The sequence below is a fragment of the Cydia fagiglandana genome, chromosome 10, assembly GCF_963556715.1.
Source record: "Cydia fagiglandana chromosome 10, ilCydFagi1.1, whole genome shotgun sequence".
Classification (NCBI taxonomy): Eukaryota; Metazoa; Arthropoda; class Insecta; order Lepidoptera; family Tortricidae; genus Cydia; species Cydia fagiglandana.
The window spans coordinates 19,845,313-19,867,977 of record NC_085941.1 but is presented as its reverse complement, the minus strand read 5'-3'; the positions used below and the strand labels follow the sequence as shown (position 1 = coordinate 19,867,977).

Below are 22,665 nucleotides of genomic sequence, written 5' to 3'. Positions count from 1 at the left end.
ACTTATTAAAAAGTTCGGAGAAGGCTGGCTAGGATGTATAAAAATGTCTATAAAGTTATCCGTTTTCGTTACTCGTAAGTGTAAAGTATATTTTTCACTATTAAGCTGCCAATGCCTTCCAATACATTAACTTCACTAACTTACAATAATAAATTGCTCTTTGAAAAGAGTAGGCGCTAGGACTATCCAAACAAAATTGATGATTGACATAGACCTAGCGGCGTAGCACGGTGGCGTTTTTATCCCTTGTCACCATGCCTGTCACGTTCTAACAAGTATGTGAGTGCGAAAGGGACGCGCATAGTGATAGCCGATAAAAATGGAACCGTGCTGCGCCCGCTAGTATTACATAGACGAGCTATACGCGTGCCTCCGTGAGGGACAAAACATACGCAAAGCGACAATATTAAAAACACGTTTTAACATTTCTGACAACATACCAAAAACAATCTACGTAATTCGGTCGAGTTATTTGTTGTCCACCATAAACCATACAAAATTTTTGGTGGGGAACAAACAAAAAGTGAGACTGTGACAAGGACAAGCAATAATACCGCTTTCTCTGCTACTCCTACTGAAATTTCCATAAGTGCAACAATTTGCATAAGTCGTTCGGTCGTTTGGCCCCTCCCCCCGTGTCGTCTCTATGTTATTGTACCTCTATGAACCAAACAATGATGATGATGATGATGATGATGATGATTGATGAATGATAATGTTCTGGGCTGAAGCGCTGGTGGCCTAGCGGTAAGAGCGTGCGACTTTCAATCCGGAGGTCGCGGGTTCAAACCCCAGCTCGTACCAAATAACTTTGGTACCTACATCCTATGTACAAGAAGACAGTTCGTGTGCCAGCCCTCCATATGAGTTATGACCCATAAATAAGATAGTCCATGGCTCCAAGCTAACTCCGTGCACCGTTTGATAGCACAGCCTGTGGAAGTGTTATCATAATATTTTTGAGAAAAAGGAGAATGTTTACAATATCGTAGAAAAAAATTATGTGATCTGATTTGATAGAGACTATTATGGTTAAGCAGAGTATTGTTTTAAAATGCGTCACCTTTTCAAACTTGGTATAAGCTTGGATTTTTTAGAGCACCGTTCAAAACTTTGTTCACGGTGCTCTTATGGGATCACTTCGGTCTTGCAAATCGGTTAAATGCGTTTTTCTCAAAGACCGTTTGATGTAGGTACCTGAAATTTGGAATAGTTATGGCAAGCACCATCACTAACACTGTGAATAAATCGAAACTGCTTATTTTCAAAGAAAATAATTGCATGCAAAATAGAATTGAAGTACTATTTTTTCCACGAACCCCTGAACTTACAGGACAACTCAATTATTATCATCTAACAAACTTCACAAACACCAACTAATTTAGACACCTTGGTCCACAGAAATCCTATGTGAGTGAAGACCAAATAAAACTGTGGTAATATTTACGTGCGACTAGTTACACAACATATAAAAGACTCCGCGACCTTAAATCGTTGCAGTTGGAAGGCTGAATGCGACGAGGTCGGTCTTTGCCGCGATTTAAAAAATCAAAGTGTCAACATTCAAGATGCGCGCGTTTTTGATAGCGGTTTGTTGTTTGGCGGGAGTTCGGGCGGATACGCTGCGTGAGTTGTCTTTATTTAATTTTTTAAAAGGACGACAGGATTTTAAAAAAACCCTTTTTTTCTGGTGACGGGATTTTTAAGTTATATATGAAAAAGTTTAATAAAAGACAGTATAAGTAGATATTTTTGTTTAGCTACTGACTAAATTAAATTTAAAAGCAAAACACGTGCAGGCAGGGGCATCAATAAAACTCTATTCCCACTGATAGATAGATAGTAAGCCGTTTCCATAGCCTACGGACGTTGGCGTGAAAGCGGCGGTAGAGAGGCAGATATCGAAATTTCCATTTTCGTTTTTCGCGGTAGGCCCTCTGTTTTAAAGATCCCTCGAGAGAACCTCGACAGGAAGTTTATTCCACATCCGGAGCGGAAGGAAACTCCTTTGAAGTCACACGTTACGCGACCATTTAGATTTTAGACTCCAGTGTTTGAATATGAACGGCCTGCCTATGGCGACCCAGAATGAGGTTATTGTCAACTGTCATTAAAAGTTTTTTTTATTTGATGGCATCAACATAGATTTCCCCTGTTTCTAGATTTGTTATGTGGGATTTGGCTTTAGGGCAAGGCCATAAAATTTAAATAAATAAACAAGAATTATTTTTACACTATTCGTAGGATTGCTAAATCCTACGATGGCGCCATCTGTTAAATACTTCTACCGGCCAACCCCATTCCCTAAACCATGGCAATGAATGAAATAAGTTGGTTGACTTAGTTCTCCTGTCTTCGAAATAAATTATAGGTAGAAAAATCGGAAACGTATAAGTATTAGTGCGTCCTTTACTGTTGGATGCGCCGGAGTTGCTTACGACACGTCCGTTTCCAGTGTTACTACACGGTTGTTACTCGTACGTGTATCGGGTAGGCGGAATACTTTCATCAGTCGGGATTATTCAGGACACTTTCTGCAGAGAAGGACAGTGAAAGGTACCTTTCAAGTCCTAAGGCTGCCTCTCCACTAAGGGCACGGAAGAAAGAACGAGCGCGCCGCGCTCTACTAAAGGCACAGATTAAATATAATAGTTGCTAAGGGCCACTTGCACCATTCACTAACCCAAGGTTAACTTGACACTGGGTTATCTGTTTAACCGGTTAACCCAGGGTTAAGGTATCATCGGGCCGACCGCGCCGTGTCCGGGCCGGAGCTTCCGACGCTTACTTTTCTATGACGGATGACGGATGATCACATGATGCTTTCCATAGAAAACAAAGCGCCGGAAGCTCCGGCCCGGACACGGCCCGGTCTAACGTGACTTGAGTCATGCTTTATAGTTCATTTTTTTTAGCATTAGAAAGAACTCCGCAGAAGTAAGCGTGCAGTTTTTATCAGGCTCGTTAATTGGTAATAATTATTGAATTATCTAATGTAGCATGGTTAATACATATAATTTACTTCAAATTGTTACCGCTAAATGTGCCAAATTTAGAACCACAAGTGAACTTCTGCGAAGTTCTTTCTAATGCTAAAAAAATGGACTATAGTGGGATGGTGCAAGTGGCGGTACGGCGGAGTTGAAACGTGCGGGAATCGTATCGTATTTCAAACAACTGGTAAGTATTGTTTTTTGAATAATAGTAGTTTATGTGACTGCTACATAATGAGAGGCATTAAAATACGAGTGTGGGTTTAAGAAACGAACGTTAGTGAGTTTCTTAATAGGATCACACGAGTGTTTTAATGCCTAATTATGTACAGTTACATACACTACTTTATCTAAACACATACTTAAAACTAACTAAAAGATAAACTGTACGTCAAATGGGGTGAATGAAAACTTTTTTCACGCATGTCACACATCCTTAGTTTTTTTAAATTTTAGACAAAAGAATGAAGTCCCTATTCTCATGTCACTCGAGATCAAATGTCGTGCGGTTTATATTTAAAAAACATACTAAATTGACGTTTCGTATCGATAACTGTTTTAATATCTATGGATACTAGAATAGAGACCTACTTGAGTTTTGACTGCTGTTCCAAATTTAAACTCATAACCTACAAAAATCTATAACGTTATGTACATTAAAGTACAAATTTTCCTACTACCACAGATAAGAAAGTTCTCATAGTAAAATTGATTGTAATAAAGCTTGTCATTTCCTACGGTTTCTGAACGTATTATAGAGCACTAATGACATGTGTGTAGATAAATATTATTAAATACCTATATGACTATGACTATGACTAATAGCATTGGCAGTAATCCAACGGAAGGAGAAGAAATGTGGATTACAAGCTATGTTAATTATATAATTATGTTATTGGTTGATTCTCGCATGTCTTCGTTCATTATTTCACGATTTCTGGCTTGGCCCCATAATAAAAGTGGTTCAGCAAGACCTACGTATTCACCCCACAGAATTTGGTCAGCGATATGATAACAAAAGCACCCGGTATGAATTTACGGAGGCTTACAACTTTTTTTTAATTCTATTCATCTCACGGGTGAATCTCAGCATATCTCAGGGTGCCGGCCGGCGCGCGCCGGTCAAGGTCGTGACGTTAACGCGCATGCGTGTAATTCCATAACAACAACAACATCAACACGGTAACTCGAGAAGACATCGACAAACGCCAAAAGAAAAGTCACGTGACTACATATTTCCATCGGCATTTTCTATATATGAGTCTCGATAACGCTAGGTAGAAGAAGAGTCTCGAGAAAGAGGTGATGAGTTAATGGGTGGTTAATGGAATTACACACATAGATTGCCATAGAGTATTATTAACAAACCCCGTTATTAACCCATGTGAAATAAGCTCCCTTCCGAGGTTTTCCCGAGGGTCTACAGTATGGGGTTCTTCAAAAAAGGAGTGTACAGGTTTTTAAGAGGTAGGCAACGCGCATATATAATTATATATGTTTGACGACCGGTCTGGCCTAGTGGATAGTGACCCTGCCTGCGAAGCCGATGGTCCTGGGTTCGAATCCCAGTAAGGGCATTTATTTGTATGATGATACAGATATTTGTTCCTGAGTCATGGGTATTTAAGTATTTGTATATTATATATATCGTTGTCTGAGTACCCCACAACACAAGCCTTCTTGAGCTTACTGTGGACTTAGTCAATCTGTGTAAGAATGTCCTATAATATTTATTATTTATTTATTTATTTATTTTATATGTGACACCTCTGCAGTTGCATGCGTCTATAGGCGGTGAATGCTTACCATCAGGCGGGCCGTATGCTCATTTGCCACCGATGTGGTATTCAAAAAAACCTCCAACCAATCTTATATAGACCAAAGACAATCTGCCATCGCCGGGTGATTCCATTCAGGTAGGTTGGAGCGTATCAACGGATCCGATTGTATCTACGAAATACGATTACTTACGGCGCGATTCGGGAAATGAATTAGAGATTAACTAGATACGATATAGTATAAAGATAATATATCTTTACTATTTCATGTCTAGTGAATCTCTAATTCATTTCCCGAATCGCGGCGCCAGCCGCCATAAGGTACCTTTTGCCGTGGAAAGTTACATATCTTTACTATATCGTATCTAGTTAATCTCTAATTAATTTCGCGAATCGAGCCGTTATTCTGTTACTATAGACATTCAGACAGATAGTAACAGGTAACTGTAGCAATAATTTCACAAGGATATTAACATGAGTTGCTAAATAAACCAACAACGCGTAAAGGCAACCCGCCACTCGATCCGACTGGATGCGATCGCGTTTTTTCTACACCGAATAGTCTAGAAAACTCATAGAAGCAATGAAGGCGAAAGGAATTATTAAACCATTTTTAGGGTTCCGTACCCAAGGGGTAAAACGGGACCCTATTACTAAGACTTCGCTGTCCGTCCGTCCGTCCGTCCGTCCGTCCGTCTGTCACCAGGCTGTATCTCACGAACCGTGATAGCTAGACAGTTGAAATTTTCACAGATGATGTATTTCTGTTGCCGCTATAACAACAAATACTAAAAACAGAATAAAATAAAGATTTAAATGGGGCTCCCATACAACAAACGTGATTTTTGACCAAAGTTAAGCAACGTCGGGCGTGGTCAGTACTTGGATGGGTGACCGTTTTCTTTTTGCATTTTTTTCAGTTTTTTTTTTGCTTTATGGTACGGAACCCTTCGTGCGCGAGTCTGACTCGCACTTGCCCGGTTTTTTTTTATTTATTAAGAATTTATTAAGGATTATTTCTTTCATAGACACTTTTTTTCTAAAATGTATACTTTCCTCAAAAAATGTAAAAAACTGTGAACCGGGACATATTTCATGCAAAAAGGGGGAGGTTGCGTCAGGGGGAGGGAAAGGGACGCTAGTGTGCGTAAAGCACCATACCCTAAGGTATCACACTACATTCATAAAAGGCTGGCTATACTTAATTAGTAGTAGAGATCCAATTCACATCTAATAGATATCTTACTCTATCTAACGTAAAAGTGACATTGGTTGCCCGAATTGCGCTGCAAAAGAGAACTATATATACAGGGTGATTCATGAGACGTGAGCAGGACTAATCCTGCACACTCAGTTACTGATAATTGATCGATCACCGTCGTATTTAGGTGAAACAACGACACTTTTTCCTATTTTTTAACTTTTTGGTGAGGGCAAATTTAACTCTCTACAATCATGGTTACCCTACAAGACCTACTTAATAAACATAAAACCTCTTTAACCGTAATGACAGCATTTTGATTACGAAGAAAATAAACTGTCAAACTTGAGTGAGATAGGAGTTTTCAAAAGTAACCAGACTGTGATGACAGTGATGACATTCAATTTGACACAGAATATCGGTAGTTTAGTATTCTCATTTTAGGGTGACCATGCATGTCGTAAATAATTTTTTTTTTTTCAACACGAGTAGAAAATTAACATTAATCTCACTAATACTGATACGAAACAGTTGCTTATAATTTACAAAATGCGCAGTGTTAGTCCTGCTCACGTCTCCTGAATCACCCTGTATAGTTGATATCTAAACTATAACGTATCTAGAATGGATCTAGTACGTGTCGTCTCTTGTGGATATCTTGAAGTTCGAATACGGCAGCTGACCAATTCTTGAGAACTTATTTATATTTTCCTTAGGTAGAGCTATATAGGTAGGTATTATTGAGCACTATGCATATCTAAATATAAGTTGACTTTACATTACGTATATTTATGTAAGTACCTACAAAATTACCGCTAACTTATAGGTAACTAATAGCTACGTGACTTACAAAACGCCAAACACTTTGAAGTAGTTTACCTCAGTCAACATTAAGGTGTTATGCAACCCGCAAGGATAACCAACATGGGGTCAATGCCAGCCTAGTTCAGTATATCTCTCTGTTGCAATAGATGCATGGCTTCTGATGCACTGTTCTAACCAAAATGTACAGGACGAATTTAAAGACTACCTAGTTTCTTTCGTTTTGAATTCATTAATAGTCAAAATATTTCCTGAAAAGGCCATCATTATAATTCAAGTCACTAGTTTAATCAAATTTCATATTTCGGCCCTCAGTGTATCATCGTATTTATCGTCAGAGCTGAATAATAAAGATTAAGATAGTTTATTATTCAAGTAGGCATATTATATTAGGTACATTACAAGGCGCTTATGAACGTCAAATAAAGCTACACTGGCTCCAACCCACCTCTGCCTAGAGAAGATTTAAGTCCCCCCTCAATTGGAGGACGGTATCCCAATTTGGGACCGGCAAAACACAATAGACAAGTCATTCGTCCAAATTTTTAACGAAAAGTGACCGTGATCATTTCATTAGTCCTAAGTTTCGTTAAGTATTTTAGTTAATAGGTACCTTATAGTTTAGTTAGTCGTAGGTAAGGAAACTTAATTCGTTTGTTTTTTTTTCCATAAACGATGGTAACATGGCTAGGCGGTGGTATTTTTCTGTCATGCAAAGGGCCACGAATAACCTAGGGCCATACATAATTGTATGAACCGTATTGCTATGCAGCCAGCGTGTGCGCAGTGATTAAAATGACAGATGGACGCGAGCCTTGGCCGGTTCGTGGCGAGGTCTCGAGGAAAACGGACGAACAATAGGATCGTGGAAAACTGGGCCGTTAAAATTTAGCCTTAAAGCACTAGTTGCAAAGTATGGGAGCGTCATTGTAAGCGTCATATTTTCAGAGAATATTACATTTATGACGCCAATTGCACACTTTCTGCCCGATTCGAACTTTAAGATACGGCAATTAATAGATCTAGAAACGATATGGATTAGATGTGTCAGTGTCAAAAGTGACGTTTTTGTTTGAAGAAACGTCAATCATCACACACACATAAATGCTCTTGCCGGTATTCGAATCCAGGACCATTCGGCTTCGCAGGCAGGGTCACTATCACTACCCACTATGCAAATGCCATGTAGAGTTAGATTGGATCTACATTGTAATTGTAGGTAGAGTTAGACCGTAAAAAGTCTGTAGCGATTTTGATAGCCCACGCGGTGCAGGTGTAATTTTAAACGTCAAACTAAATTCTGACGTATAAATAACACTTACATTCCGTGGGCTATCAAATCCGCTGCAGACTTTTATTGGTGCGACTATAGGTACCTCCAAATCCAAGAGTGCCAATAAGAGTGCAAATTTCAAACTTGGAGTAGATAGCAAATAAAACTCCAACAGGCCCATCTCAAAAGCAATAAAGAGTCCTTTTTTTAAGTGTTTCAAAAAATATCTACCACCTACATAGGTACATAATGTATAGCTTCGCCTCAGTCCTTGTCTAAGTTTACTCCTATTGCGTATAGTCCGTGTCAAAATTTACTTTTGCCCAAGAATTTGACACCACGAAGTGATAAATGACGTCAACAATTCTGTTGAATTAATCTTCATGAATTAAGAGTCGAATGAACCTAGCCGCCGTCATAAAATCGATAAGTACGCTCTCATTTTACAACCGCATTCTGAAATAACATGACATTTGACATTTTGACATTCAAGTAACATTATATCTGGTTCCTACTGGTTTTCGTTGCTATAAATTGAAATTAGAGTCGGACCAAAAAAAGTCTGCAGCGGATTTGATAGCCCACGCAGTGCAAGTGTCATTTATACGTCATAATTTCATAGAAGTTTGACGTATAAAATAACACTTTCACTGCGTGGGCTATCAAATCCGCTGCAGACTATTCTTGGTCTGACTCTACATTAGAAATTACGCACAAAACTGTTCGCGGAGCTCTTATGGGATCATTTCGGTCTGGAAAATCGGTTAAATGCGTTTTTCTCAAAGACCGTTTCATGTAGGTATTTTTGACGTGATAACGTTTAATGTTATCAAAACCCATTTTTGTTCCACCGCTGGTCTGGTCGTACAAATCGATGAACATATAGCATAATGCAGCATGCACGAAAAAATGTCACGTTGTGGACAGATCTCCATGGTAACGTTACGTAATGTAAAGGTAATAAATAAATAAATAAATAAATATTATAGGACATTCTTACACAGATTGACTAAGTCCCACAGTAAGCTCAAGAAGGCTTGTGTTGTGGGTACTCAGGAAACGATATATATAATATACAAATACTTAAATAGGTACATAGAAAACACCCATGACTCAGGAACAAATATCTGTATCATCATACAAATAAATGCCCTTACTGGGATTCGAACCCATCAACCCAGGACCATCGGCTTCGCAGGCAGGGTTACTATACCAAGGCCAGACCGGTCGTAATGTTTTGTTATGATGTTATCACGCAAAATTATCGTCCATTCGTCCATATCGCAACCATTTTTTTTGTATAACACTTCTTACGTAGCAACGAACATTAGTAGGTAACAGAGATATATTTATGGCTCCTTTACACGATGGGCCAGGGCCGGCCACTCCAAGGGACACATTTGAATTTGACGCATAAATGCGTCCCTTAGAGTGGCCGACGCTGGCCCATCGTGTAGAGGAGCCATTATGTAAATGTCCATGCCAAGTTTCATGTACTTAAGTAACTTAATTTAAGCAAATCGTTTTAAAATGAGAGCGTTTCTTCCTCCTTCCTTCCTTCCTTGCTTCCTTGCTTCGAGCGTCCTTTTTGGTTCGCAGGACTCTTAATCAAAGTTAACTAAGTAAATAATGGATCTACACAGTTACACACCTTACGTCACATTTCAAATATGGCACGTCAATTCAAACATTTACACAAACAAGACGGTCCTTATTAGCTAAATGTTATACCTATTCGTTACACACAACATGTTTAATTATAATTACATTCAGTCTGGCTAATTAGCCTATGCAAAGCTTGATCATTAGCAGCCCATGATGGAGTGTCAATTGTATCCAGCAGCGTTATAAGAATTAAATGATATGTGTTACGAATGTCAAATGACATGTTAGTCATTTAGAAGTCTAGACTCATTTAGAATTGTATATATCGTATGATACGTTTGAAGAATTTACCGCCTCCGACATGACTCGAATTTGCGACGTTTCGAACACCGGTCCAATCGCCTTTAACCAATTGAGCTACGTGTATGTATATGAATGTGTTTGCTAAAGTAATTTTGAATATAGTACAAAATTACAAACGCGGCAAGTTAAATGAACGGCATAAAGGCCCCAGTGCACAGTGGCTAACTATGGGCCATGCCAAGCCACTGCCATTAGCGACTGTGTGAATGCAACGCCACGATTCATTTGAAGTGTCAAAAAAATCGACAACTTCCCGATAACGAGCTACGATGGCCAGACGTCCGCCATTGTACACCAAAGGCTATGGCCTGTCATGGACCATTCTTGACACTGTGTACTGGAGCCTTAAGATGAAGCTAACGCCACCTCACAATTCTTGTTACAGCGTCCTTCATCCACCCCTGCTCAGCATCAGACCCGAACCTGAACAGCTGCATCGAGAAGTCCATCGCCCTGGCCGGCCCAACGTTCGCCCAGGGTATCCCAGCGCTGGGCATAGCTCCACTAGACCCCGTGCAGCTGGGGACGGTGCTGGTGAACAACCCCAGCTTGAAGATCACGTTTACCGAGACTGTTGTTACTGGGTTGAGCGGGTTCAGGGTTAACTCTTTCAAGTAAGTCTTCTTTCACTTCATAATGTCTCCTCTACACGATGGGCCAACACCGGCCACTCCAAGGGACGCAGCCATATATGCGGTAGAATGAGATAGCAATATCACTTGCTCCCTCTAACGCATATGCGTCCCTTGGAGTGGCCAGCGTTGGCCCATCGTGTAAAGGAGCCATGAGGGATTTTTCATTTAGCCGGACACTTACTGTTATCTTTTTACTAAGCGTGTCAGGGAAATAACACCATGTTCGTGTCTCTTAACAGAAAGTGTCTTGAAAGAACATAGATTAGACTTTCAAGGTCCAGGTTGGTAACTAAAACACTATATGCTGGAATATTATATGGTGGTAGTATTTTAGAATAGTCACGGTACTCACGCTTCGCGATTCTTGTTGAGCCCTTGGCCAACCAAGGCCTACAAAGACCAGGGCTTTTTTTATAAGACAGTAGGTAGCCGTGTTGTTCGGAAAAACTATTGGACATCCCATAGAGCGTAAGTAGGTATTGAACAGCCATTTAGCTAGGACCCTAAGGGTGGAATCACATCTGTCAGCATCGAGCCGCATTTTATATATGAGAAATTGCTCGTTAGTATGAAGATGCGTGCGCATGCGGGAAGGTGAAAGCATGCGTACGCATCATCATACTAACGAGCAATTTCTCATATATAAAATGCGGCTCGATGCTGACAGATGTGATTCCCCCCTTAATGGCTCAACAATCACTGAGCGTGGCGGTACCACATGGTTTCCGAACCACGCGGCTACTGTTTTACAAAAATAAGCCCTGGGCCCAGGACCATGGCTGGAATCAAGCGTCTTCTGCATTCGCGGTAGATGCCATAACCGGCATAACTAATACATAATACCGCCCAGCCGTACACCTCACTTGGATCACGACTATCGGCCCTATTCGAACTTTAAGATACAACAGCTAATAGATCTTGAAACGATATGGATTAGAAAGAAAAATGTCACTTTTGACACTGACACACCTAATCCATATCGTTTCAAGTTCTATTAGCTGTCGTATCTTAAAGTTCGAATAGGGCAGTATACCGGTCAAAATTTGTCGACTTGGACCTTCTCGAACCTATTTAAACGTGAGAACGTCTGTTCCAGAATGCACCCTGACGCGGGCAAGGCGGTCTTCGACTTCACCGCCAATGTGACGCTGAAGGCTCACTACGACATGAACGGACAGGTGCTCATCCTGCCGATCAAGGGCAACGGACAGGCCAAGATCAAAATTAGTAAGTACATTGAGTTAATGTTAGACTATTGTCAGCTAGACAATGCAACTTAGCCAGTAGAAAAAAAGCGGCAAATTTATAAAATATTGGATTTGCGACACATTTTGAATTTTGAGTATCTACAACAGACAATTGAATTGTGGCCTCGAATGTCCATTTCCCCAAATAGCTCAATAGTGGGACCGGATTTTTGCACTAAAAGTTTTGATAATTCTAAAGTTGAAAAAGTGATACTTATCTGATATGGGACATATTTTTAAGCATATTTGCAATATATGATGAAAAGTTAGAACGAGCGTTAGATATAAATTAGGTATTTATATATTTTTAGTAATGATTTTTAATATTGAATTAAAGTGCAATGTTTAAATTCCATTGTTTATAATATGTATGACGCTATATAATGTAAAATTATTAGAAATTTTTTTAACGTGCTTCTTTGTCAAACTATAATTAGCTTATTATTTTGTCGATATTGAATTAAAGTTTAATAAATCCACAACAATATATCTAAATTTTTAAGTTAATAGGCAAGCTAAAAAGCTAGAAGAATAAGATATATGCTTTAGAATTAATATGCGTTTTTTGTCCTATAAGATCTGATATTGAATTAGAGTCTGTAAAAATAAGTCTATTACTATAAAATAATATACGCAGCCATATTATGGAAAGTAAGAAATTTCTGTGTGTAGCTTGCATTGTAATAGTAAAATCTAGTTAAAAAGGCGCGAAATTCATACATACGCCGCGCTGGTCCGTCAGTCGCCGGCGCGGCGCTCGAGAGCCTATCATAGCCTACCTATACCTCGCCCCTCGCCCCACCTCCCGCTCAGTAACACTGTCTGTCTTTTCTTATCATTCATTTGTTTGTTTACCGTGCACATATACAAATTAGATGCGGACATTACGTGAAATTAAAATATCTTATTACGTAAAAATACCTACAGCTGGTCAATCAGATCTTGTCAGTAGAAAGAGGCGGCAAATTTGAAAAATGTATTCGCGAAGGGATATCGTCCCATAGAAAATTTGAATTTCGCGCCTTTTTTTAGTGACAAGATTTGCTTGACCAGCTATATTGATTTACTTGACCACCTGAACGACGCTTGGTCCGAAGAATGGTCGCAGGCAGACGTTCCATCTGATCTCTTTGAACTAAACCCGCGGAGCCACGCGCCTGGTTTCAATGAATCACGCCGTACCTGGTGCATGCTCAACCGCCTGAGAACAGGAATTGGCCACTGTGCCTACCTCCGGAAAAAATGGGGATGGAGCGACCAAGAATGCTGCGAATGCGGTTGCCCAAAGCAAACTGTTCGGCATATTGTTTTGGAGTGCCCACTCACAAAGTACGACGGCCCAGTGGAAGATTTTAAGACCATAACGAGTGCAGCCATCACCTACTTGGAAAAATGTAGATTTAGATTATAAATTAGCTATGTAATGAATGAACAGTGTAATGTTAATGCCATACGATAAATAAATAAAAAAACAGCTATATTTCATTATCTTCACTAATATTGTAATAAAAATGTACAAGATATTCACAACTATTTTTTACTATACATAGTTTGTCAAAGGACTGTCTCATTTCAAACATAGACAGAGAGAATCATCATACTATCTTTGACTTACACTAGTACTAGCACCCAAAAGAAAAGGATGAATATAGTTTTTTGTTTTTATTTACTGACAAATTGGTTTGACCAACTATACCTACTTCTGGTTCCTATTGTCATGTCCTGTCCTATTCAACGTCAATATCATAATATGTATATTATAAACCAACTGCTCAATATTACACGGTATACATCCTGAATATACAATAAGGTAAGTGGCCTCACTTACCTTATTGTATATTCCGTGTGGGCCGTATATGCCTATATACAGCCCACCTTAAATTAAAAGGTTTTTTTTTTTAATGAACAGGATATGAAGTATGAAAAACTCACTCAAATAGGTTTCTCATTTATTTAAGTTTCTTCATTATACCAAAATAGTTATAAAAATATTACGATACTCTTGGAAAATAAACCTTTTATAAAAGTCCAATTATCGGCCTTATTGAACACTAGCAGTGTATTACCTAATCCCGCTAAAAATAATCATTTTGACAGTAGGTAATTAACAGATTTTATTGTTTTTAACTTAAGAGTTATACATATACAAATAACAATATTTGATACTTCATATCAGGAGGATTTATTTATAATAAGTGAAAATAATTATTTTGGGCCTTAATAACTAAAGATATAAAAATTGTCTAGTTTACGCGAAAGTAGTAGGTAACTAAACATAAATCTTTATTAGTTACAGTAGTAACATATTTTAACATCTGGGGGCACGGAAGTGCCCCCGCCAAGACGAGCAAAGCGCACGGGCACTATCTACCTTTTCTCGAAGCGCTTCGTCGTTTTTTGGAACCTTCATAACTTGGGGTTGGATTATACCAGATAAACAAAGTTCTCGGACTTATTAAGCAGAAGCAAAAGGGTTAAACTCAAAAAATGAAATTTTTCAGTATGGCCGAAAAACGTTTCAAACCGTATTTTCTCTGCATTGTTTCTAAAAAAATTAGGTTTTTGTTTTTAGTTTAGATAGTTTAAGTCGTGAATTATAATTTGTCATTTAAATTAACCTGACTTATGTGAAAGTAACGGAAATATTGGCTTTCAAAAACAACTTATATCCCTTTTCACAAAAATTATGAATGTGTGAAAAGGTTAAACTGCACTTTCTCTAGTGTTGCTAAAATCTTTTTGAACTTTTGTATTGTGTAAAGAAACCATTTTGGGAACTAAATATTGCATTTTTTGTAGATTGATGGTAAAAAAGACAAACCAAAAAGAATAATATCAATGTAATTAAAGAGTGACTTAATATATTTAATTACTCTGTTGAAATTGTTAATGGTTACTGAACCATTCACGTGAAAAACGGTCAAAGTAAATTATTTATACCCCTTTACACATAATGACGTCTTAAAAAATGTTTGTGAATAATAAAAAAACTTAAGTTTTACCGTCATTCACGAACTAGACTCGGTAGTTGAAATAGATCTAAGTGAATTTTGATTTTTTTACACCAAATGTTTCTTGAAATGTATTTTATTCACTAAGATTAAACTTTACTTTAACCATCGTTCGTAACACGATGCTAAGTTACAAATTTTTTAAAAGAGATCATATAAAAATAAATCGTTTTGAACATAATGGTTGTGATTTTTGGAAAAGTTTAATCGTTTTGCACAATCGATATCTCAGCAATTAGAAGTCATAGGGCAGTGGGTGTCAGCACAAAAGATGTAGTTTCATGAAATAAACCTTTTACTGGCAAAATTTGTAATTTGGCCAAACTCGAGTTTAACCCTTTTACACTAGAGGCACAGATTAGAGATCTGACAACTTTTTGACAGTGCGAGTCTTATGGTTTCGTCTTGGCAACAATTTACATGAAAATGTGTTTGGTGGGATAATTTTTTACAGTATAAATATTTATTTGTAACAGTAAGTATTATCTTTTAACATAATTTTTACAGTACATCTGGTGCTACATTACGACACCGGTGCTATAATAAGCACATTAAAACACTCCCTTTGGCCGTGTTTTAAAATTCGTCACTCGTTGAAAAATATCTATTTTTCGCACCTCTATCGTAAATACCTACCTAGATAAAAGATAAGATAAAAGATAAAAAATAGTTTATTCAAGTAGGCATATTACAATGCGCTTATGAACGTCAAATAAACCTTTACCGGCTCCAACCGTACACCTCTGCCCCGAGAAGATTTAAATCCCCCCTCAATTGGAGGAGGGTATCCCAATATGGGACCGGCAACAAACTCGGCGGGACACATCTTTTCAAAACATTATTACATCTTATAATTAACATGCATTACGAGTAATTAAGAAAAATACAATTTAAATTACTATAGAATTCATGCAATTATACTCAGTGAGTACATAACTTTATAGAATTTGATATAAAAAATAAACATATATGTACATGAAATCACAAATACGTAGCTCTTTCAGAAAACATATCAAATCTTACAAAAGGAAAAGAAATTAAAATCAATAAAAGAAATGAGAATACATATTATATGAATCTGACTGATTGTTATGAGATGCTTTCATACAATTTGATGTGCTTTCTTACCTGAGCTGAGTCACCTTTAACTCTACACATAATACAATATTTTTAATTGCTACTTGTCGTTATTACAGTTTCTGGTTTGGACCATGCATGTTTGTCTGTCAAGTAGTCCTCGACTCTGTAATAAGCCTTCAACATCAATGACTTTTTTAAGTAATTCTTAAGAGCTGGAAAGGGTGATCTTAAAGCATCCTCAGGTAACTTGTTATAAAAATGAATGCATTGCCCAACGAATGACTTCTGTACTTTACGAACACGAAACTTTCTGATAGCAAGCTTATTTTTATTTCTAGTATTATAGTTATGGACATCAGAATTCTTAGTGAAGGAGTCTAGATTCTTAACAACATAAATAATACTATCATATATGTATTGGGAAGCTACAGTTAAAATATTAATTTCTTTAAAAAGTTCTCTTAATGATTCACGCACCCTTAAATTATATATAGAACGAATGGCTCTCTTTTGTAAGACAAATATAGTCTGTATGTCAGCTGCTTTGCCCCAAACCAGATGTACCTAGAAAACCTATGTATTAACAACAAAAAGTCACTTGTAAATAGTACAAGGCAGTACCTTTAAAAAGTATAAGTGCCTCAATGTTATTAGACTTTTTGATTATTTAAAACGTCTTTAGGTCAATAAAGCAAGTGAAACATTATTAGAGTTAGACCAAGAAAAGTCTGCAGCAATTTTGACAGCCCACGCAGTGCAAGTGTTATTTATAAGTCATAATTTCATAGAAGTTTCTTCAAATCGACCTTATTAATAAGAGATTAAAAATATTCAAAATTTACTTAAAATATTTTAATCTAATATTTCATCTCATACATTCAATAAGGCCCGGGACTGGACCTTTTTACCTGCACTGACAGTGGGCCTTCTAAGCAACAAGTAGAAATTCAGAATAATTGGGAATAATAGGGAGCAACTGCTACTTTTGAATGCTGGGCCTTGTTACCCGCCGGGCCTCATATGCCTGCACCTCACCTACTTTATTTATTTGTTTTACAAGGGGAAAAGTTGTTGATTAACCGCTCGTGCATTTTTTTATTAAATAGGAGGCAAACGAGCTGACGGATCACCTGGTGGTTAGCGATTACCGCCGGCCATGGACACCCGCAACACCAGAAGGGTTGCAAGCGCGTTGCCGACCTTTAAGATGGGGGTCTTTGAAGGTTTGAAGGTCGTATCGGACAGTTCATTCCACAGTTTGGCTGTGCGAGGCAGGAAATACATTCACAAATTCAAACATTCTAAAATTGAACCACGAGCGTAGCGAGTGGTTCGTAAAGTTGAACCTTGAGGGTAGTGAAGGTTTCAAGGGACGAAGGTTAAATAAAATTTTCACCACATCAGTTCGTAAAGGCCCTCTTGATTGTTCGAAACGGATAAGAAAAGTGGCATTTAATTTGATGCAAATTTTGAGTTGTTTCCGTAGGTAAATAGGATCAGTTGGTTGGTAATATTGACGTTAAAATGATATATATTGAATAACGTTAGTTTGAAATTGATTTTATAATAAAGTAAATATTATCGGAGATGATCGCTCTTAAAAAATATATGTCGCTGGTCATTTATAACCTAAAAGCGCCAAATTACGCAAAATTATATTGAAATGACACCTGTGTATTGAATTTGAAGAATACTTTAACAAGGGTAGTTATCTGTATGACAATGCACCTAAAATAATTTTCAAATATATCTATTATTTCTATACTTAACACGATAACGAATTCTACGTAAACGAAACCGCGGGCAATCCCTAGCACATATAGAAATAAATAAGGGAAGGTAAGTTTCCATTAGTGTACTGTGTAAAATAACTATTTACCATTGATAATAATTTTATAAACGCTTTGCGTATTTTTAAGGGCACCGCGCTAACCGCTAGCCCGCGACCGTCGATCGCTGCCTCCTGCCACGGCGCACAGCGCGGCGCGCGAAAACGCCGCGCGTTTGAAATGTAACTTAATATAAGCTCGGAATGCATACTTACGTATCAGTATTTAGTGTCGCCGTGATTTTATATTTCTAATCTTTTGTGTGAGAAGTAAGATCTTTATTATGACCGTGTAATATTAACTCTACAAACTTTAATTCAATATTGGCTATACTGCTTAACGAGAAATCAATATCTAGACAAGCACATTGTCTACATTTCTAACTTTTTACATGTATACTAAGTTGATAGATTATATCGTAATTTTGCAATATCAGCTACTCTAATTCTGTATTTGCATAATAATTCGTGTTTTTACGTTCACCAGAAAGCAGCTGTTCCAGATTTCTAAAAACCGAATATTGTGAATAAATTAAAGTGTTATTGAATATGTTAAAGTTTTTTGTAACTTTAATTTTATATTTACATAGTTATTTAGCAAAAATTGAAATATTTAAATATGGCCGAACGCTCCACCTAAAATTTTCTAACTTTTTACATGAATGTTATTTAACATGTAATAACATTTATGTTAATAACATATCAAAAAAGAAAAAACTTTAATGTTATCAAAACCCATTTTTGTTCCACCGCTGGTCTAAAATGTCCAGTCCCTGTACGTCCAATTCCCCAAACGTCCAATCCCTTTGCCAAACTATTCAGTGCCAGTCAAGGGAAAAACTCAGTAAAGTACAAAGTGACAATTATAAATAATTATACTAGGATTACACAGAATCACATTGAATTTGAAGCACATAAATAGCAATATCGTACACATTTTTTAGCTCTAAACAATAAATCTCTGGTACAATACGTAGGTACCCCAAAATATAAGCCCATACTCAAGTTACGTAAGCGTAGTTGGCGTTCAGGAGAGCCAAAATCTTTAAATGTTATTAAATCTATACTTTTTCTAGACACTCTGTTGAGAGGGAGAGAGCAGTAAGATAGCAAAAAGTGTCCGGCGAAAGTATAACATGTAATACCCCGGGACTGCTTTTGCCGTAGATTGTGTCACTGACACCTTTTCTTCTTCAGTCCAAGTAAATGGGAAGATGTCTACTCTTCCCGCTTACTTCGAGTTGGCCTTCCTTGTCCTCAATTACCATCTAGCGCGATCGTGCGCTACGTCTTTATTTATTTGTCACTCACACCTGATCAATGCCTTTCCAAACTTAAGTCGCGTGTCAAGAAATCGTGCATCACACGTGCCTTTCTTTATTGACGACAGGTCAAAGCCACCCGGTTGGCCAATCGCCGGCCGGTAAGGTCGCCGACCAGTTTAAAACTACACCAAATAAATGTGTCCTTGTCTGATGCACCGGTGTGTGATGGTTTGTCTCATCTTTGCTCAGGGTTAACAGGTTAGATTCCAATGCATTTTGTTACGCAATGCTTTCTAATGGAAGTTAATCTGCGTCAACATTGTCGAAATGTTTGCGACACTTGGAAGAACTTGATTTACTTGATGTCTATCGAAAAAATTTTTGCGAAAGACCTTTATTGTGTCAATTCAACACATCTTTAAAAAAAATGCCTAGATTTTATAACTACTAAAGGCCCCTATATACAATGGGCCAGCGTGGGCCAGTCTGGGGGGCGCATTTTTGCGTAAGAGGGAGCAAGTGATATTGCTATCTCATTCTTACCGCATGGCTGCGTCCCTTGGATTAGCCGGTGCTGGCCCATTGTATACGAGGACCTTAAAATAGGGCACCAACCAAGTTAGGTCAAGAAGGTCAGCCGTCTTATCTTTGTCTGTGTTACTGTTTCATAGTTTATGGTATACTTGTCTTCCAGCGAACCTCAACATCGTGGTCAAATACGACTACGAGACCAAGCAGGGCCACTGGGTGGTCACCGGCTACAAGGACACGTACAAGATGGACCGTGCCCAGTTCAAGTTCACTAATCTCTTCGGTGGAAACAAACAGCTAGGTAAAACTACGTTCTCGAGCTTCGAATTCACTGAGCTATCGATATTACGGTACCGTAAAACGGGGTGAGTAGGTTTCGCGGGGAGAGATGGGTTATGAATGGGGAGAGAAGGTTTAAGAGGGGGGTGAGAAGGGATTTTAAGGCTACTGCTACAAAAAAAATGTATTCGAATTTAAAATGGAGTTATCCAACAATCTTCCAAAATCACCTTTGTATGAAAACCCCTCTCACCCCAAATACGACGCACTACGGGGTGAGGTGGGTTTTCCTCTTTATCATCAAAGTTATGAAATGGAATTACCCAAAATAAAATAAAAACTAAAATACAAACGTCCAGAACACTTATTATACACACCATTCAGTTTTCATATGTAAAAATAAAATGTTATCGAGGTTTGAATTTCAGTTCTGACCCTACTCACCCCATTTTATGGTATCTCCAAGTGTAAAAAGTAAAAAAACCAAGTGAAAAACTTCAACTTTTTTCCTACAGAACTTTGAAAATTGGCTAATGTGAACTCGCTTCTTAAATATTGGTCTTCAACATTTATTTCTCGACTAGATACGGTTTATTGTATTGTGAGATTACAAGAACAAAAGCAAATCTCTGAATCTAAAAATGTTGGATCGAAATACGTCATCATAACAAAATTACGTAGGTATTTTGCCTGTACATATCACCTTATAATTAGGTACACTATAACTCCTGAGACCCAGAAGCAGTTATTTTGTTTTTGAATGTGCAACATACTCTATGAAAATTCTGAATAGATTGTAAAATATGTACCACAACAATTTGTAAGGGGGGTCTTAGTTTATAATCCCAATAATTCTAGCTCAATACGAATTGAAGACTTCAAATATTTCTTTGAAATTCTTCCTCATTGGATCTCACGCTGTTTTCCTTCAAGAAAACCCAACTCAGTTTAACACCTTTACCAGACAGTGACCAGACATAAACAAACACACCTCACACTCTACTTGCAGCGGAAACGACAAACAGGTTCACGAACGAGAACTGGAGCATCATCATGCAGGAGATCGCGCCGCCCGCCATCACGGAGATCATCAGGAAATGTATCGATGAAGTCAAGAAACTCTTCGCTGCTATTCCTGCTACGGAGCTGCTGAAAGCGTGAACGGTTGGCAGTCAATTGGCAGTACTGGGGAAAGCTTCTTGTCCTATTAACATTTCTAACGTTAACCTTAGCGTCTCACTGCCTTTAAGTCGTTATTAAGCCATCATTCCTTTCATCATAAATAATTATTCTGCAAACGGTGAATGCCAGATAACGCTTCATTCTAAAACATTCTTACATCGTATCACTATGTGGAGCAATCCTGTTTCGTGAGCATCAATCGCGCCGCCCGCCATCACGATGTCACCAGAAAATGCATCGACAAGTCAAAAAAATTTTCGCTGCTATTCTTGCGCGGAGCTGCTGAAGGCTAAATGCTTGGATAAATTGTCAATCTTGGGAAGCTACTTTGTCTTATCATTTCTAACATTAACCTTGGTCTCTGAACTGCAATTACACTATTCTCTAGCATTTTACGCAAAAGCCATAAATACTTAGTGAGAAATCGTTTGTGATGAAACATACAAGTTTTGGTCATTCTGACAATTCATTTTTGTGGAGTTATCCTAATTGGCTGTCTCTAGGGTTTGCACGGCGGATCCGAAATGTATGGGAAGATCCGCGGATCCGGATCCAGATAATTTCATACATTTCGGATCCGGATTGCAAACCCTAGCTGTTTCTAACTAGCAATACCATTTTTTTTCTATAACAATTGTCGTTCCGCAGGAGACACGATCCACCGCGTGATCAACGAGCACTGGGAGGCCGTCATCCGTGACTTCGCCACCGTTAGCTTTGACCACATCATTCGCGCCTGCGTCAACGAGTCCAAGAAACTCTTCGCCGCTGTTCCAGCTGACAAACTTCTACTGCCTTAATTCCTCTTCAATTTTAAATTAAAACTTCCTTTTCGATACTTGACTTAGCACTTTGCATGAAAACTTACGGCGCGATTCGAACTTTAAGATATCGCGCCGTTAGACATTCACTAGATATGAAATAGTAAAGATATGTGACGTTCCACGGCAAAAGGTACCTTATGGCAGCTGGCGCTTACGCTTATTATGTCGTAATGTCTCTACGCGTGCAAGCCACTCGCGCGAACAATGTCAACAATGTGATCAACTACAGCAATTTTGCTATTCAACTTTATCAGGCGCTTAGAAATCTAAGCTAGAAATTAAACTTGCAATTTCAAACTGTGGAAGTGGCACCATAAACGTCAAATTTCTCTGTCAAATACCTATGCCATAGTGGCACCGCCACACTTTGGTCAGTGAAGTGAAGTGAAAGCTTAAGGTGGACTCTAGGAACCTGCACAGATATTTCTTAGTACCGACTTATGGTATGGCTTCTCCAAGACTCCAATGAGTAAATGTATTTGGACGCAAATTAAATTATATTAATTTAATTTATATTTTTACATTTAAACTACATGAAAGTTATACTAATTTTATTTAGGTACTGTATAGTAACAGCACCAGTCATGGGACATTTAAGAGGAAATTTGGAGTATTTATGATATTTCACGTATACATGTAAATGGTCTACCGCTTAGCGTGTTAAAAGATGAAAGTCCTACCCGTCTTTCATGTTTTAGGCGTGTTGTATCAAAGATACAGCAATTAGTTTCCACATATTTAACAAATT

General features: G+C 38.1%; 1 protein-coding gene across 1 annotated transcript; it reads left to right on the top strand.

The window, feature by feature from the left end:
* Positions 1–1,489: 1,489 nt before the first annotated feature.
* On the top strand, positions 1,490–21,909 carry LOC134668043 (protein takeout-like). Its single transcript, XM_063525491.1, has 6 exons — positions 1,490–1,626; positions 10,421–10,649; positions 11,767–11,897; positions 19,796–19,933; positions 20,921–21,075; positions 21,742–21,909. The coding sequence occupies exons 1-5, from the start codon at positions 1,569–1,571 to the stop codon at positions 21,070–21,072; spliced, it is 708 nt and encodes a 235-aa protein (XP_063381561.1). The 5' UTR covers positions 1,490–1,568; the 3' UTR covers positions 21,073–21,075; positions 21,742–21,909.
* The last annotated feature ends 756 nt before the right edge of the window (positions 21,910–22,665 follow it).

What these genes read in the sequence shown, in the direction of transcription:
- LOC134668043 (XM_063525491.1), top strand. Translation starts at nt 1,569, where the DNA reads ATGCGCGCGTTTTTGATAGCGGTTTGTTGTTTGGCGGGAGTTCGGGCG. An exon ending in TTCAGGGTTAACTCTTTCAA is followed by an intron (nt 10,650 to 11,766) that starts GTAAGTCTTCTT and finishes CGTCTGTTCCAG; the next exon opens with AATGCACCCTGACGCGGGCA. An exon ending in CGGTGGAAACAAACAGCTAG is followed by an intron (nt 19,934 to 20,920) that starts GTAAAACTACGT and finishes CTCTACTTGCAG; the next exon opens with CGGAAACGACAAACAGGTTC.